Source organism: Oncorhynchus keta, chromosome 25 (genome assembly GCF_023373465.1).
Source record: "Oncorhynchus keta strain PuntledgeMale-10-30-2019 chromosome 25, Oket_V2, whole genome shotgun sequence".
NCBI classification, from domain to species: domain Eukaryota; kingdom Metazoa; phylum Chordata; class Actinopteri; order Salmoniformes; family Salmonidae; genus Oncorhynchus; species Oncorhynchus keta.
This window is the reverse complement of record NC_068445.1, coordinates 13,247,197-13,261,822: the sequence shown is the minus strand read 5'-3', so window position 1 is coordinate 13,261,822 and position 14,626 is coordinate 13,247,197. Positions and strand designations below refer to the sequence as shown.

The 14,626-nt window shown below is 45.1% G+C and overlaps 1 protein-coding gene across 8 annotated transcripts in view; it reads left to right on the top strand.

The window, feature by feature from the left end:
* The window catches only part of si:ch73-138n13.1 (zinc finger CCCH domain-containing protein 13), a 40,681-nt gene that overhangs the window by 19,766 nt on the left and 6,289 nt on the right, over window positions 1–14,626 (top strand). For all 8 annotated transcript variants that reach the window (XM_035735159.2, XM_052478691.1, XM_052478690.1 and 5 more), the window contains 3 exons: window positions 7,859–7,974; window positions 12,233–12,398; window positions 12,497–12,668. In XM_035735159.2, the coding sequence (XP_035591052.2) occupies window positions 7,859–7,974; window positions 12,233–12,398; window positions 12,497–12,668 (454 nt within the window). The remainder of the gene's footprint in view (window positions 1–7,858; window positions 7,975–12,232; window positions 12,399–12,496; window positions 12,669–14,626) is intronic.

The window sequence follows — 14,626 nt, the reverse complement described above, 5'->3', positions numbered from 1 at the left end:
TTAGCCCTATATATGCTTTGTCACGGTGGCTGGTTGTGCATGTGTGACTTCATCATAAAAAAAAACTGGGTGATGCATATTTGCATATTTGAGATTTTTTTCTGGACAATTATTAGCATTTTCGTTCCTGCTGTAGAAACGTTTTCTCCGTAGTCAGTTGGTGTTGATGAAACTTGAGTCTATGTTTTTTGTGGAGAGAACTGTGATTTTTCTAGCTATAGAATGGTTCAAGGAGGGAGACAGTTTTTTTGGTAGCTTTAGATCAATGTTCCTCAGAACTATTCTCCAGACGCCCACCAGAGGGCACAGTTTGAGGTGCCACGGTTGTCTTGCAGAGTATATCTTACATAGGCTTAACTCAGAGAGATGACTCTGGTAGGTACGATGGAGTTCTGAAAGGGGAAAGGAGAGGCTCTGATCTGACATGCAGTTTGCATGAGTCAGGGAGCAAACTCTCTGACACGCTGTCATGATTCCTCTCTTTAACCATGAGCTCACTGTGCTGCGGACAGACTGGCTGACAGCCACAGTCTCAGCTCTCACACACAGCCACACCTGTCTCATCCCCTCTCTCTCTCTCTCTCTGACTCTCGCTCTCTCTCAGGCATGCATTCTCTATCTATTTAAAGGTATAGGCTAAACAACATAAACATCCACTCATGAACTTGAACTCTTAGTTCCTATCACACACACGTTCCCCATCCCTCCTGTCTTCCCACCCCTTCCGCCCTGTGCCGAGTGCTGACTATGCCTGTGAGAATTCTCTCTCGCACTGCAAGCAGAAACAGGCAAGAGAAACAGAGCACTGCAGAACATATATCACCCTCCTGCACTGCAAATCCGGGCCCTCCCTCTCTCCACTCCTCCCTCTCTCCACTCCTCCCCCTCTCCACTCCTCCCTCCCCCTCTCCACTCCTCCCTCCCTCTCTGCCTCCTCTCTCCCCTCCCTCACTTAGTTCGCAAAGGTTTCTCCTTGAGCGTGAGTCCTGCAGCGCTGGGGACTAGGAGCAAGAGACTGACGCATTTGTTCTCCACCTGCCCGTACCTGCAGGGGAAGAGGAACCAGAGGGCGCTGGTCTCGTTTTGTCTCTTACGGATTCAACATTAGCGTCACAATCTCCTCTCCTGTTTGTGCTTCTATACCCACGGCTCTGCTGTTGGTGTGCTGGGTACTCAGCGGGAATAGGAATGAGTACAGCTCTCCCTCAGTCTGCCTGACACCAGCTGTTCTCTTCTGGACTGTAGTTTTCCTGTAAAGTTTTCCACCAGGAAGACGACAGCAGTGTGGATACCATGGGAGAGGTAGATTCATGGATTGTCTTCCTCTGTGATTCCGGACGTGTCAGAGCGACGGCTTCAGGATCCCGCTGTCAAGTTTGACGTATGAGGGGTATGTGTGTGAGATTTTGTAGTTGCTACTGAGGGTGACCATCAGTATGTGGCTGGGAAGAACCTGTTTGCAGACGATGCAGTAGTAGATCTGCTGTGACCGGAGTCTCTACCAGCTGGGGAACTGTAGAACAGCTTTTATATACCATTTTGGGTTCCCTGCTACATAGTCTTGCCCTTCTGTATAACTGTGTATGGAAATAGGCATCTCACGGAACAGACAGCTTAAATAGAATTCACCTTAGCCCGAGATTCTAGGGCCATTGCTGCAGATGATGGACTGAAATGGAGCCATGACGGCACCAGTGGGACTCGACAGCACAGAGGCTCACTGAGAAGCACCGAGGGACAGTGACGCTGGACTGCGAGTCTGTAGCCGGAGCCAAGTGCTGCATTGCTGCATGTTTTTGGAGACACTAGGCCGTCTGACTGGCTGTGCCATCTCTTCCAAACAGCCCAGCTACTGCAACATTAACCTAGCTACGCACCTCAGCAGTATCCAGGACACCAGCTCTGAACCTGGACATCTATCTGGCTCAAGGACTCTCCCTTGACCATATTAACACACTGGACTGCTACTGGACCTCCGCCTGACTGAGCGCTCTGTCCAGACTTCGTTCTGCAACGTTGGTCCTTTAGTGATCTGATCTAAACTGAGATGGAGTACCTGGGGGACAAGTTGTCGGTGGCCCAGTCCCAAGTGTCTGGGTGGATGGGGAATGTACGCCGCTCCCTGCAGGGGGCGCTGAGCGTGGTGTCCAGTGCGGTGGAACGTGGGGGCAGGGGGGCCGAGGACAGCCCTGGTGGCTTCAAGAGGGCCAACTCGTTACGTTCTCTGGCCTCTCGCAGCCGGGACTCTTTCCGCAGGTTCTCTCTGCGCAGCCAGCAGCGCCTGTCCCTACGCAGGCGTCCTGGGAGCAGCACCCCCAACACCCCCACCGCAGTAAGACACACTTTGTTTACACCCCCCCCCCATCAATCGCTCTCACCACCAAATGGTCTCCCGTCAGTCACTACACATTCCCAAGCACCTCAAACTTGTCAAGGCCTTCTCTATTTGTGTGTTTTGTGTCTGTGTCTATTTGTGTTGCCATGTGATCTCTCTCTCTGATCCTGATAGTTCCTGAATGTTCTGCTTTTGTTCGCTGCTCAGTGCTCATCCCCCTCTGCGCCTCAACTGCTTGTCTCTCTCCTCCTCTGATACCATCTTTGACATAACACTAACCTTAGTCTGTATGTCTGCACCATAGCTCCCACTCCAGCAGTGTCATAGTTTACTGTGGGCTGGAGTTGGGTTTCTCCCCGACCCTCACTCCTAAACTATGGTCTGTTTTTACCCTTTACACTCGTGAGAATTGGCCTGGATAGGGCTACATTTAAATGTTTCTTACAGAAGAAATATGATAATCATATGCATAAACATGGTATCAATTGAAAGGGAACAGTTTTGAGATTATGGGGCAATTATTAGACCAAAGTTCAGGACACAATAGTTCACCTGATATGAGACTGATTCCAAACATTACACTGTTGATTTTATGCATTTAACATTTAATGTACTTTTCGCCTCGTTTGTTGAAAATGAAATCTGAAAATATTCTGGACACATTCAGTAACATGATATTTTCCTGGAAAATATGGGGTAGGTGCAACATAAGACAAAATAATAACAAGGGTTTGACTGAGAGGACTAACTGCTGTCTCCAAAGTGTGCACAGTTCCTAAGTCACTTCCATGTACTTTGATGACTCAAAGAAGAGTCTTCAACTAGAAAGGTGTTTTTAGAGCTCTCCTAGCTGTGGCGTTGAGGAACTAGAGCGAACACACTTGTAGTTGTTTTATTTGGAACACAACCCTGCATCCCCGGCCTCACACAATTACTGTTTTTACACAATCCAAAAACTGACCATTATGAATTGCCATTTGGGTCAGGTGGGCATCATTTCTAAGTTTATTCTATTGCCAACATGACTGGCTAAGTTATAAAATACAATCTTACAGTGTAAGTCTTTCACAGGGCAGTTCAGAGAAACAGATAGTCATTTTGGTGATCATAGAATGGAGTCATGAGTGCATTCAGATGATTGGTCCACAGCTCATTTTCTACACAATAGAGAAACATAGAAACACATTCTGTTCTGAACAACTCAGGGTATGACGCCATGTCATCTTGTAACTGTACATCAGAGATCATAAACGTTAACACTGTATATGACATGAGTGTTATGATATGGGAATGTAAAGTGCACATTTGGACTCACAGGGGTTTGACTTGCTTGTATGACATCAAAGTGGTATTTATTATAATCCTCAACATCTCGTCTTTCAAAATACATTGATTTCTCATAATTTACAACATTTTCTGTTGTATTTGGCGCATGTGACAAATAAAATGTGATTTGAACTTGGCACGGTGCTCAAGTTCAGATCGGCTGTCACTCAGGAGCCCCCTAAGGCACTGCATCGCAGTGCTAGAGGCGTCACTACAGACTCTGGTTTGATTCCAGTCTGTATCACAACCGGCCGTGATTGGGAGTCCCATAGGGCGGCGCACAATTGGCCCAGTGTTGTCCGGGTTACGGTTTGGCCGGGTTAGGCAGTCATTGTAAATAAGAATTTGTTCTTAAGCCTAGTTAAATAAAGTTTAAATAAAAAAAGTTGTGATACAGTTTGATTGCATTTTATGTAAGATTTACAGATTAGGCCTAGCTTGTTTGTGTGTCACTGAACAGGAGAATCAGTGTGTGCTGCCTGTGAGGAGAGGTTGTGCTGAATGGTCAGAGCACTGAGGCCAGTGAGATGTGGAGAGAAAGAACCAGGGGGGTGGAGGTGGGGCTGCTGGGATGGATGGTGCATTTGCACAATTAAGGGCTGCAGTACTGCTGGGTCCCGTTTGGCCCAGTTGGTAGAGCATGGCGCTTGTGGGTTCTATGCACTCAATACTGTAAGTCGCTCTGGATAAGAACATCTGCTAAAAATGACTTAAAAAATGTATTTTAAAAAAGCTGTCCCCCCTCCTCTACAGCATCTAATGCCCAGAAAGTCCACACACCTGTACCCTCACATCCTAATCAGTTGCAACGCATAAACGAAACCCCACAGACACGGCTGCCCTTTACCGATTCACTCTCTCTGTCTGGTACGTGTGTCCTTTTTAGCTGGAGCCTGTGTAGTTGTCCGTACAGTACCGGAGAGTCAGCTGGTGGCTCATCCAGATACCTCTAATAGGCCCTGGTCTCCCTCAGGCTGACCTGAACCCACCACCTCTCCGTCTGGACCCAGCCCTCCAACCTGCTGCCTGTATCAGCCAGGCCTGGTCTTTAAGGGATACTTTGGGATTTTAGAAAAGAAAGAGTCAGATGAACTCTTGGCTACCATTTTTTTGTGTCTCTTTGTCATGTATGAAGTAAGTTAGGGGTCGTTTTGCCAGCCAATGCTACAGATAGCATAATGACTGGAAGACCATGGTAATGCCTGTTAGCAATTGCGCTAACGCTTGTTAGCAACTTCTTTCAACTGCACACAGAGACATAAAAATGGTATCCACAAGTTCATCTGACTCTGGGGAAGTAGATTAAGGGCCTCTTTGCCAAAATCCCGAAGTATCCCTATAAAAGTTCTTAAACCAAGTCATTCAGGTTTTACTAACATTCTGTTGTGCTCTGTATTCTCAGCATTGCACTTATGTAATAATGACCTAACTAAATACCCTAAACATGTCCTTTTCAGTTCTCTATCAGAGGTCAGTGTTTTGGTAGCTTTGTAAAATGTGACTGGAGTGCTGCTCTGTTGTTGACAGGGGATTAGTGCTCATGGGATCTGTAGTCATGTTAGGATAGCTGCAGAGGGTCGTCATTGACCAGTCTGTCAATGATGAGTGTGTTAACTGTTCAACATTCCTACCCAGAGGGGTTGGAGCAGGAGAGTGGGGCTGGTGTGATGTGTGTTCTGTTGTGTTCGTGTTGGGTTCATTGTACCTGCACTAACTAACCGGCCTGCTCTGTTGTCTGCTTCCAGGCAGCATGACCATATGTTAAATGTGTTGGAGCTGCACAGCACTTCCTCATTCATAGAGAATTGTGAATGGCCATTATACGTGACAGAGATGAACTGTTCTTTTCCAGTTTGCATTAAGGAACTAGATTCATAACATGTCCAACTCACTAGGCCTTCAATTTTATTTTACCAGGTTGGTCTCATTGAGATTAAAAATCTTTATTTTATTTTATTAGAGACCTGGCCAAATTACCAGAACATAAAGTTTCATACAAAGGCACAAAGGAATTTACACATTGACCAGACAAGATGCTTTGGAGAGGTTTGGTGTATTTGGGGGTCAAAACATTGAAAGCCCCCCCCCACTTCATTGTCCACCATAGTTTTTACCCAGTTTTTAAAGTCAATTTCATGTCCTTTTGTAGCTCGTTCCAAAGCACAGTCAGCAAAATAGTCAAGTGAGCTTAGGTGAAAATTGTAATTTGTCTGCTTGACAAAATGGGCTATATCCTATTCTCAGCACATCAACCCAAAGTTGTCATTTTGGATTAAATTAGGATAGTGGGTGTTATAATTAACTAGCCTACATTTACATGATTGATGAAAGGTCTCTCAGGTCATGTTGATGTCTGTGATGGTGTAATCGTGGCAGGCTGTTATTATTCAGAGCTGTGATGTCTGTTTGGTCTAACTTTCCAAGGTGCTGCAAATTCTTTAGCCACATGTCAGATTGACTGACAATCTCCCTTGGTGGTCAGCCCTTTCTCTCCTTCCATTCATCCGCTCATTGTTCTGTCGTTTCCCTTGACGCACCCTTCCTGTCCACAGGAGGGGGAGGGGGGGGCGGGCAAGGGCTCATGTTAAGGAAAAGTCCGATTCACTACCATTCCGATTCAAAATCATAGCCAGAAAGAAACCTATTTACCAGATAAGGTGCCTGGCAGGCCTGCTCTGTCCCTGTATCCAGTAGATTGTTGATAGCAGAGCCGACACCCTCACATTGTCAATATTGAAGGGCTTTCAGCAGCACTAGTAGTCAGCCAGTCCATGCTATTTCTTAACCCTCTCAGTCTTGCTGCTATTGTTTGGTTGACAGGTAACAGGGTAGCCTCGGGAGTGGCAAACACTAAGTGAGGGTGTGTTTGGGTGTGTTCATCCACGTACACTGTGGATATGGTAGGTGTTCACGGAATTTAGATTACAGCAGATTTTCTTTTTGAATGGTACATGCTTAGTCCTGTGCATTAGCTGTGTTCACAGACCCTTAGGGCTGAAATTCATTATATTATAAAGGGGTTTTATAAAGTGTGACTGTTTTTTTTTTGACATAAATAATTCCTGCCTCAGACAAGACATGACAAGGTCTCTAATTTGTTGCTATTGTTACTCCTATTTTTCTCAATAAAGGCCTCGAGTCGATAAAGGTAGCTGTGCTGGAGCACTGAACCAACCTGGTCTGTTTGAAAGGCTAAGCATGTATCTGGATTAACCTGCCTGTTTATTTGTCATGTGACCAGCATGTTCAAACCCATGGTTGGAACTGGAACTCTAATACTTGTTTAACAGCTAAAGACAGATTTGGCCCTGAGAGATCACGGTGTGGATTTGAAAACCAGCCTATGCTGTGATGTGGAGAGGACTCCTATTTAGGGCTGTTAAACCTGAAGAGGAGGAAGTACACTGCTTTCTCAGATGGAGGGATTTTCTCACTGTTCATCCTGGCCTTCTTTCTTCCTGTCAGGAAAGGCATTGATGATGAATGACATCCTGTACTGTTGGTCTGTTTCTCTCGCTTGCTATTTCTCTCCATTTCTCCCTCTCTCTCTCTGGCCCTCGCTCTCACTCCCGTGCAGTGACAAGAAACAAAACACCTATTACATTTCCTTCCATCATTCTCTATAGACAGCCTATTGTGTTGTGGTGCAACAGTGCATCTGTATAAACACGATGCAATGGAAGTCAATAGAGATCATGTAAGTTCAGCGAGATTTCTCTGCTTGTGCGTGTGTGCGTGCGCTCACAGTCTTGAATGCATACACAGGAGGAGTGAGTGGTATTAGGACAGTGTGCCCTCTGTAGCATCCTCATTAAAAGAGACACGGTTCAGTAGATAGCAAACGCACAGTGGCTCACCAGTCTCTGTCCCTGTCGCTATGAGCTCATCCCATTACCTCTCATTATCCTGCTCACCCACTGTAGGTCTGGCCATAGCCACACAATACATGGTTATCAGGACCAGCACCTCACTCACCGACACAGCTGGCCAATTGTCTGTTACTGTAGGCTGGGTGGGGCTTCAACCAAGATCCAATAAGAAGCCTTGATATTTTTATTCAGTCCAGCAGAGATTAATCCAGTTCTGTCATTTTGGAATCTGTTTTCTCTGACCTTCTAGTGATATTCCAATGGTACATATACTTCTACTCCTTTTTGACTGACTTGTCATTTTCTCCCTGTCCAATCTCTCTTTCAGGAGCAGTTGAAGCAGAGTGTGGATGGTGAGGAAGAGGGGCGTGACATCGACACACTGGTCCACGAGGCAGACAGCCAGTATGGGACCTGGGAGACGGGACTGCGCACTGACGATAGGTGAATACACACACACACATGGCTGCTGTGGCCTGGGCCAACACTTGTGAAACATGGTGTGCTCCTGTTTTTGGTTACTAATATGCGGATCCTCATTCCTCAATATGATTACTAATTTCCCCTGAGGATGTACCCTGGTATCAGGACATCCCGACATCGCTGGTTCTGAATGCCTCTCAAATTGTGCCGATTCATTTCTCACTCTAAATATACAATACTCGTTTGAGCTTGAAATGTAACACTGCCTGGATCGATAAGTAGTATCGAATGGGTGCACTCTATCATGTGTTCTACCGGCGCAGCATTGACCTTTTCGACAAAGTCACTGAGTCATGTTATATCCAGCCTTCTAAATAGGGCAAAGTGGATAGTTAGCCCCAGGAACTGATTCTCTGCTGTCCTACCATTATGGCTAATGATAGTAATCTCAACATAAATCAAATAACATTTTATTTGTCACATGCTTCGTAAACAACCGGTATAGACTAACAGTGAAATGCTGACTTACGGGCCCTTCCTAACAATGCAGAGAGAAAAAAAGGCAAATAGAAAAATAATAACACTAGGAATAAATACACAATGAGTAATGATAACTTGGCCATATACACGGGGTACCAGTACAGAGTGGATGTGCAGGGGTACGAGGTTAATGAGGTAGATATGTACATATAGGTAGGGATAAAGTGACTAGGCAACAGGATAGATAAAACAGTAGCAGCAGCGTATGTAATGAGTTAAAAGAGCAAAAGGCTCAATGTAGATAACCAACAGCTAACCGGACTAACTATTTAACTAACTATTTAGCAGTCTTATGGCTTGGGGATAAAAGAGGTTCAGGGTCCTGTTGGTTCCATACCTGCTGCATCGGAACCACTTTCCGTGCGGTAGCAGAAGGACCGTCAATAACTTCGGTGGCTGGAGACTTTGACCATTTTTAGAGCCTTCGTCTGACACCACCTGGTATAGAGGTCCTGGATGGCAGAGAGCTCGGCCCCAGTGATGTACTAGGCAGTACGCTCTACCGTCTGTAGTGCCTTCAGATGCCAAGCGATGATGCAGCCAGTCAAGAAGCTCTCATTGCTGCAACTGTAGAACTTTGAGGATCTGAGGGCCCATGCCAATTCTTTTCAGGCTCCTGAGGGGAGGATGGCGTTGTCGTGCCCTCTTCACAACTGTGTTAGTGTGTGTGGCTCATGATAGGTGCTTAGTGACGTGGACACAGAGAAACTTGAAGTTCTCGACCTTCTCCACTGCAGTCCCGTCGATGCGTGCTCGGCCCTCTGTTTCCTGTCGTCAACAATCAGCTCCTTTGTCTTGCTAACGTTAAGGAGGAGTTTGTTGTCTTGGCACCACACTACCAGGTCACTGACCTCTTCCCTCCTATAGGCTTTCTCGTGATCAGGCCAACCACAGTTGTTGTCAGCAAACATAATAGTGGTGTTGAAGTCGTGTGTGGCCACGCAGTCGTGGGGAACAAGGAGTACAGTAGGGGACTAAGCACGCACCCCTGAGGGGCCCTCTTGTTGAGGGTCAGCGTGTTGGATGTGTGGCCCCAGGAAGTCCAGGATCCAGTTGCAGAGGGAGGTGTTCAGTTCTAGGGTCCTGAGCTTAATGATGAGCTTGGAGGGCACTAAGGTATTGAACACTGAGCTTTAGTCAATGTACAGCATTCTCATGTAGGTGTTCCTCTTGTCCAGGTGGGAGAGGGCAGTGTGGTGTGCAATAGAGATTGTGTCATCTGTTGGGGCGATATGTGAATTGGACTGGGTCCAGGGTGTCTGGGATGATGGTGTTGATGTGATCCATGACCAGCTTTTCAAAGCATTTCATGGCTACAGATGTGAGAGCGCTATGGGGCAAAAGTAATTTAGATAGTCCATGTGCCCAAGAACATGAAGGTAACCAATGGTGGTCTGTTTGATACATGTAGGTATTACAGACTGGGTCAGGGAGAGGTTGAAAACTAGCTAGCTGGTCAGCGCAAGCTCTCACTATGTGTCCTGGTAATCCGTCTGGCCTTGTGAATGTAAACCTGTTTAAAGGTATTACTCACATTGGCTACGGAGAGCTAGATCACAAATTCATCCGGAACAGGTGGTGCTCTCATGCATGGTTCAGTCTTGCTTTCCTCAAAGCGATAATAAATGGAATTTAGCTTGTCTGGTAGGCTCATGTCACTGGGCAACTCGCGGCTAGGTTTCCCTTTGTAATCCATGATAGTTTGCAAGCCCTGCCACGTCCAACAAGTGTCAGAAACGGTATAGTAGGATTCGATCTTAGTCCTTTATTGACGTTTTGACTGTTTGGTGGCTCAGGGGGTTCGTAGCGTGATTTCTTATTAGTGTCCCGTGGCACCTCTAGCAATTAGCTCAGTGCAGATGTTGCCTGTAATCCATGGCTTCTGGTTGGGATATGTACCTACGATCACTGTGGGGACAACGTCAGTGATGCACTTATTAATAAACCCGGTGACCTGAGGTATCAGCTATTGTGCTGCAAGGATTCTCTTAGAATGGCGGGGATCTATGTATTTCAGAACTACACTGTACGTTCCATGTGTGGAACCTAACCTCTTGGTTTAAACTGAGCTTTTGTTTAATTTTGTTTCATTTTTGTTTAATTTTGTTTAATTTCTGTTTGTAAGTTTGTTTTAAAAGGTTTGTTTTAAAAGGTATGTATTGAGAGACGCAATGATGGTGATGGTGTGAGAAGCACCGAGCGGGAAGAGGAAAATGGTGTACGTATGTATGGGTGTGTGTGTGCATGCGCGTATGTATGCGTATGTGTGTGTATATGCATGGGTATATGTGTGTGTGTGTGTATGTATGTATGTGTATATATATGCACGTAGATATGTGTAAGTGGGGGCTGTTTTTCTTGTTTTTGTTCTGAGTGCTTTGTCTCTGTTGTTGTATCTCTTAATATGGGTGAAAATTGTGAAATTCCAATAAAAATACTGTTACAAAAAAAATAATAAACCCGGTGACTGATGTGGTAAACTCCTCAATGTTACCAAATGAATCTCAGAACATATTCCAGTCTTTGTTAGCGAAACAGTCCTGTAGTTTAGCATTCACTTCATTGGACCACTTCCATATTGAGCGCGTTACTGCTACTTCCTGTTTTTTGGTTTTGCTTGTAAGCAGGAATCAGGAGGATAGAGTTATGGTCAGATTTGCCAGAAGGAGGGTGAGGAAGATGTGTTTCTGTGTGTGGAGTAAAGGTGATCTAGAATTTTTTTTACATTTTTTTTATTGACTCTAGTTGCACAGGTGACAAGCTGTTAAATATTATGTAACACAGATTTCAGTTTCCCTGCATTAAAGTCAACGGCCATTAGGAACGCTGCCTCTGGATGTTCATTTTCTTATTTGCTTATGGCGGTGTACAGCTCGTTGAGTGCCGTCTTAGTGCCAGCGACGGTTTGTGGTGGTAAATAGACAGCTACGAAAAAGATGGATGAAAACTCTTTTGGTAAATAGTGTATCATAATGTATACTAACTCCAGTGAGCAAAACCTCAAGACTTCCTTAACATTAGAGATTGTGCACCAGCTGTTGCATATAACACCCACAAGCTTCTCTTTCAGGTCTCAGGCACAGTTACTGATGTTGAAATAAACAGATACTATGGTATCTATAGGTACTAACTGTACAGATACAATAGCATCCCAGGCCTCCTGACACTGTGTGGTCAAGGAGCAGTAGCTCACTGAAACCTGCTTTACTATACTCCAGCTCTCAATATAGCCTGAGTCTGTCTCGCTCAGCAGGCTGGCGTACCACTGACCTCCTGTGGCCAGGAGAAGGTATCACAGCAACAAACTCCACCCAGGTTGAAAATCTGGAAAATGTTTTGTAGAAATGAATGGATACTGTAAGAGTTTCAGATACGATATACGTGACTATTAAAAGGCAGTGGGTAATTGTCATATGAATCCAACTCTCTGGATGGAATAATCACCAAATAGTATGGTCATGTACAGTATTGTGACTCAGCAGTGTTTCCTACCTTCAATCTGAAATGAGGAGCTTGTGGTCAAGTGGAGCAGGAGTCTGCCCGGTCATCCATTGTGTCTTCCAGTACATCCTCTATGAAATCTGATGCCCCTGCCTACAGTAAACCCAGACAGGAGAATATGACTCAGCCACACCAAGCTAGTAGACACTGTCACGTTGTTCTCTCAGTGGCATTGGCTGCATATAAAGACTTTAAGGAAGGTAGCCTAAAGTACTAGTCATGTCTGTCCTTCCTGTAGCCTGACTCCTGCCACGCCCACCTCAGACAGCAACCTCAGCCAGTCGCCTAGGAAACCCATTCCGCCCCACACACCAGGGGAACATGCCACACACAGCGACCTGGACACTCCAGATGGCTTCTCCCCCTCGGTCCAGCCCGAGATGCAACTACTCCCCTTCCCTGAGGTAAGACTGACACCAACCTTTTGAAAGGACGTATCAGTGTAACAGTCAGATTTGCTTCTCGTGTGTCTGTGTGTTTATCTGTTTCTCCCTCTCTCCAGGCCTCCACCATCCTGCTGGACTCCAGTGCTCTGCGCTCCAGGGTGCAGCTGAGTAAGTTGCGGGGGCCACGTTCGCGCCCCTCCAGGGTGGCTCGTCAGACTGCTGCTATGTCTGTACACCCTGAGGGACAGACCTCGCCCACTGAGGACTGGCGCTCCCGAGACTCAACAGGTCAGGCTAGGACTCTGTTCTCATGTAGACACTCTGTCATATCTCCAGGGAATAAAATGAACACCCACTACCCACCAAATGAGGGTAGATTTTGGTATTAGCGGGTAGGAATGTCTATTTTACCAGCCACGTTGGTTTCATATCTGCTAATCGCACAAAGGAATGTGAATCCTATATCCCACCTTCCGCAGCCACACTGCCTGTTTTTTTGGCTATTTACATTTTTGTTCCCATTTTTGTTTGTTCTTCGATGTTTGTTAGTCAGATTCAAAATCTTTGACACACGTGACACCACTTATGTGGCCATGTTACCACGGTAACCTGCTGCCCTTAAAGGGGCAGCTGAACATTTGCCTCGTGGTGAAATTTCTGTTCAAAGGCTCGGGTCACAAACAACGTAAAGAAATTGAGCAATATCTCACATTACTTCTTACTAATACAGTCCTTGTTTTAGAAACATTACAAAACATGGTCATTTTTATGTAATTATGGCAAACAAAAATATTTGGGCTCATGGCTCCACATTAACGCTTTAAAAAAATAAAAAATGCCCGACAAGAAGAATATAGATTCGACTCGTCCGAAACGTTGCACAAATCACTATCATACAGAAAGGCCGACATTGGAATAATATTCAAATCTATTTTTCATGTACATCAATAAAGGCCTAAGTGCTACAGCCTCATGTCCAAACTGATGCTGACATGAGGGAGGTGCCAAACTTTAATGAGACTTTTAATGACATAAATATAGGCTAAATGCCAGTCATGTTTGACACTTATAATGGAGGATAATTAACATTAACATCTAATGGGCTGTTGACCTCATGCACGGTTTATTTAGATCAAATGATCACAAGAAGGGAGAGTGAAAGACCTGTTGATCACCGCACATCACCCACCTTGAGGCTGAGTGGAGACAGTCAGCATTTTGAAACTATTTAACCATAAATCGTTCAGGTTTTAAACAATTAAGTTTATGTAATTTTATTAAGCATGTATTGCCTTGTTTCAAAGTAGCCTAGCCAAAATATGACCATAGGAATGTTGAGGGAGTTATTTTATTAACACTCAATATGACATTGAAACCAGATGATTTTTTTCATGTTCCATTGGTTCAAATCAACTTTATTTCATTGTCCTGCAGCCAAAGGCAAAATCCTGGTCATATTAGCATCCATGCTAGTTGATGCATTTTTAGATCTCTCCTCTTATATTTCTAACAGCTATTTTCATCTCTGTCATATGAAACTGCTAATGCGTGCGTTGCACGTTTGAGAATGGTGTTTTCCCGTTAATTGCATTTGATAACATTTTGGCATAGCCTCCAGCTATGTGCGCACTTTTGAGCTTTTAATATGAAGACGTACAACTTTTTAAGCTAAAACAGTCTGATCTGTTGCATCAGCTTTTTTAATGGGCAGTGGTTGTATGAATTTTGGATCTATCGTCCCAGAACTGTCCCAGAGTCTGTTTTAAACCCGGAGACTAGTTTTTGGACCCGTTCCGAAATGGACCTGGGGCTTTCCCACCCAGACCCGATATGCATAAATAAAAAATGATAATATAGAGCGAGAACCGTGTCCAAGGACAACTAGACACGTTCCGTATAGACCTGGTCGGACCCAGACCGGGTCCAATCCGAGTGAGGGAAGCAGTAGAAAAGTCATCTTTTTTTAAAGCTACTTTATTAACCGGAGCTGATACAGCACGAGAGGAGGGAGAGAGATGCCTCTCTAGCATGCGGGGGAGGGGCCATACTGTGAACAAGTGACATGAGGAGGGAGGGCGAGAGATAAAAATCAACCAAGCCAACTCGCGCTGTAGTAGACTAATAGCTGCCACAGCTAGATTATTAATCATCAAATATGATTACAGAGTACCTGTCTTGGACTGCATCAAACCGGAACAAGAAGCTAGTTAAGCTAGCTAGGCTAACTAACGCTGCCGTGCATGTGC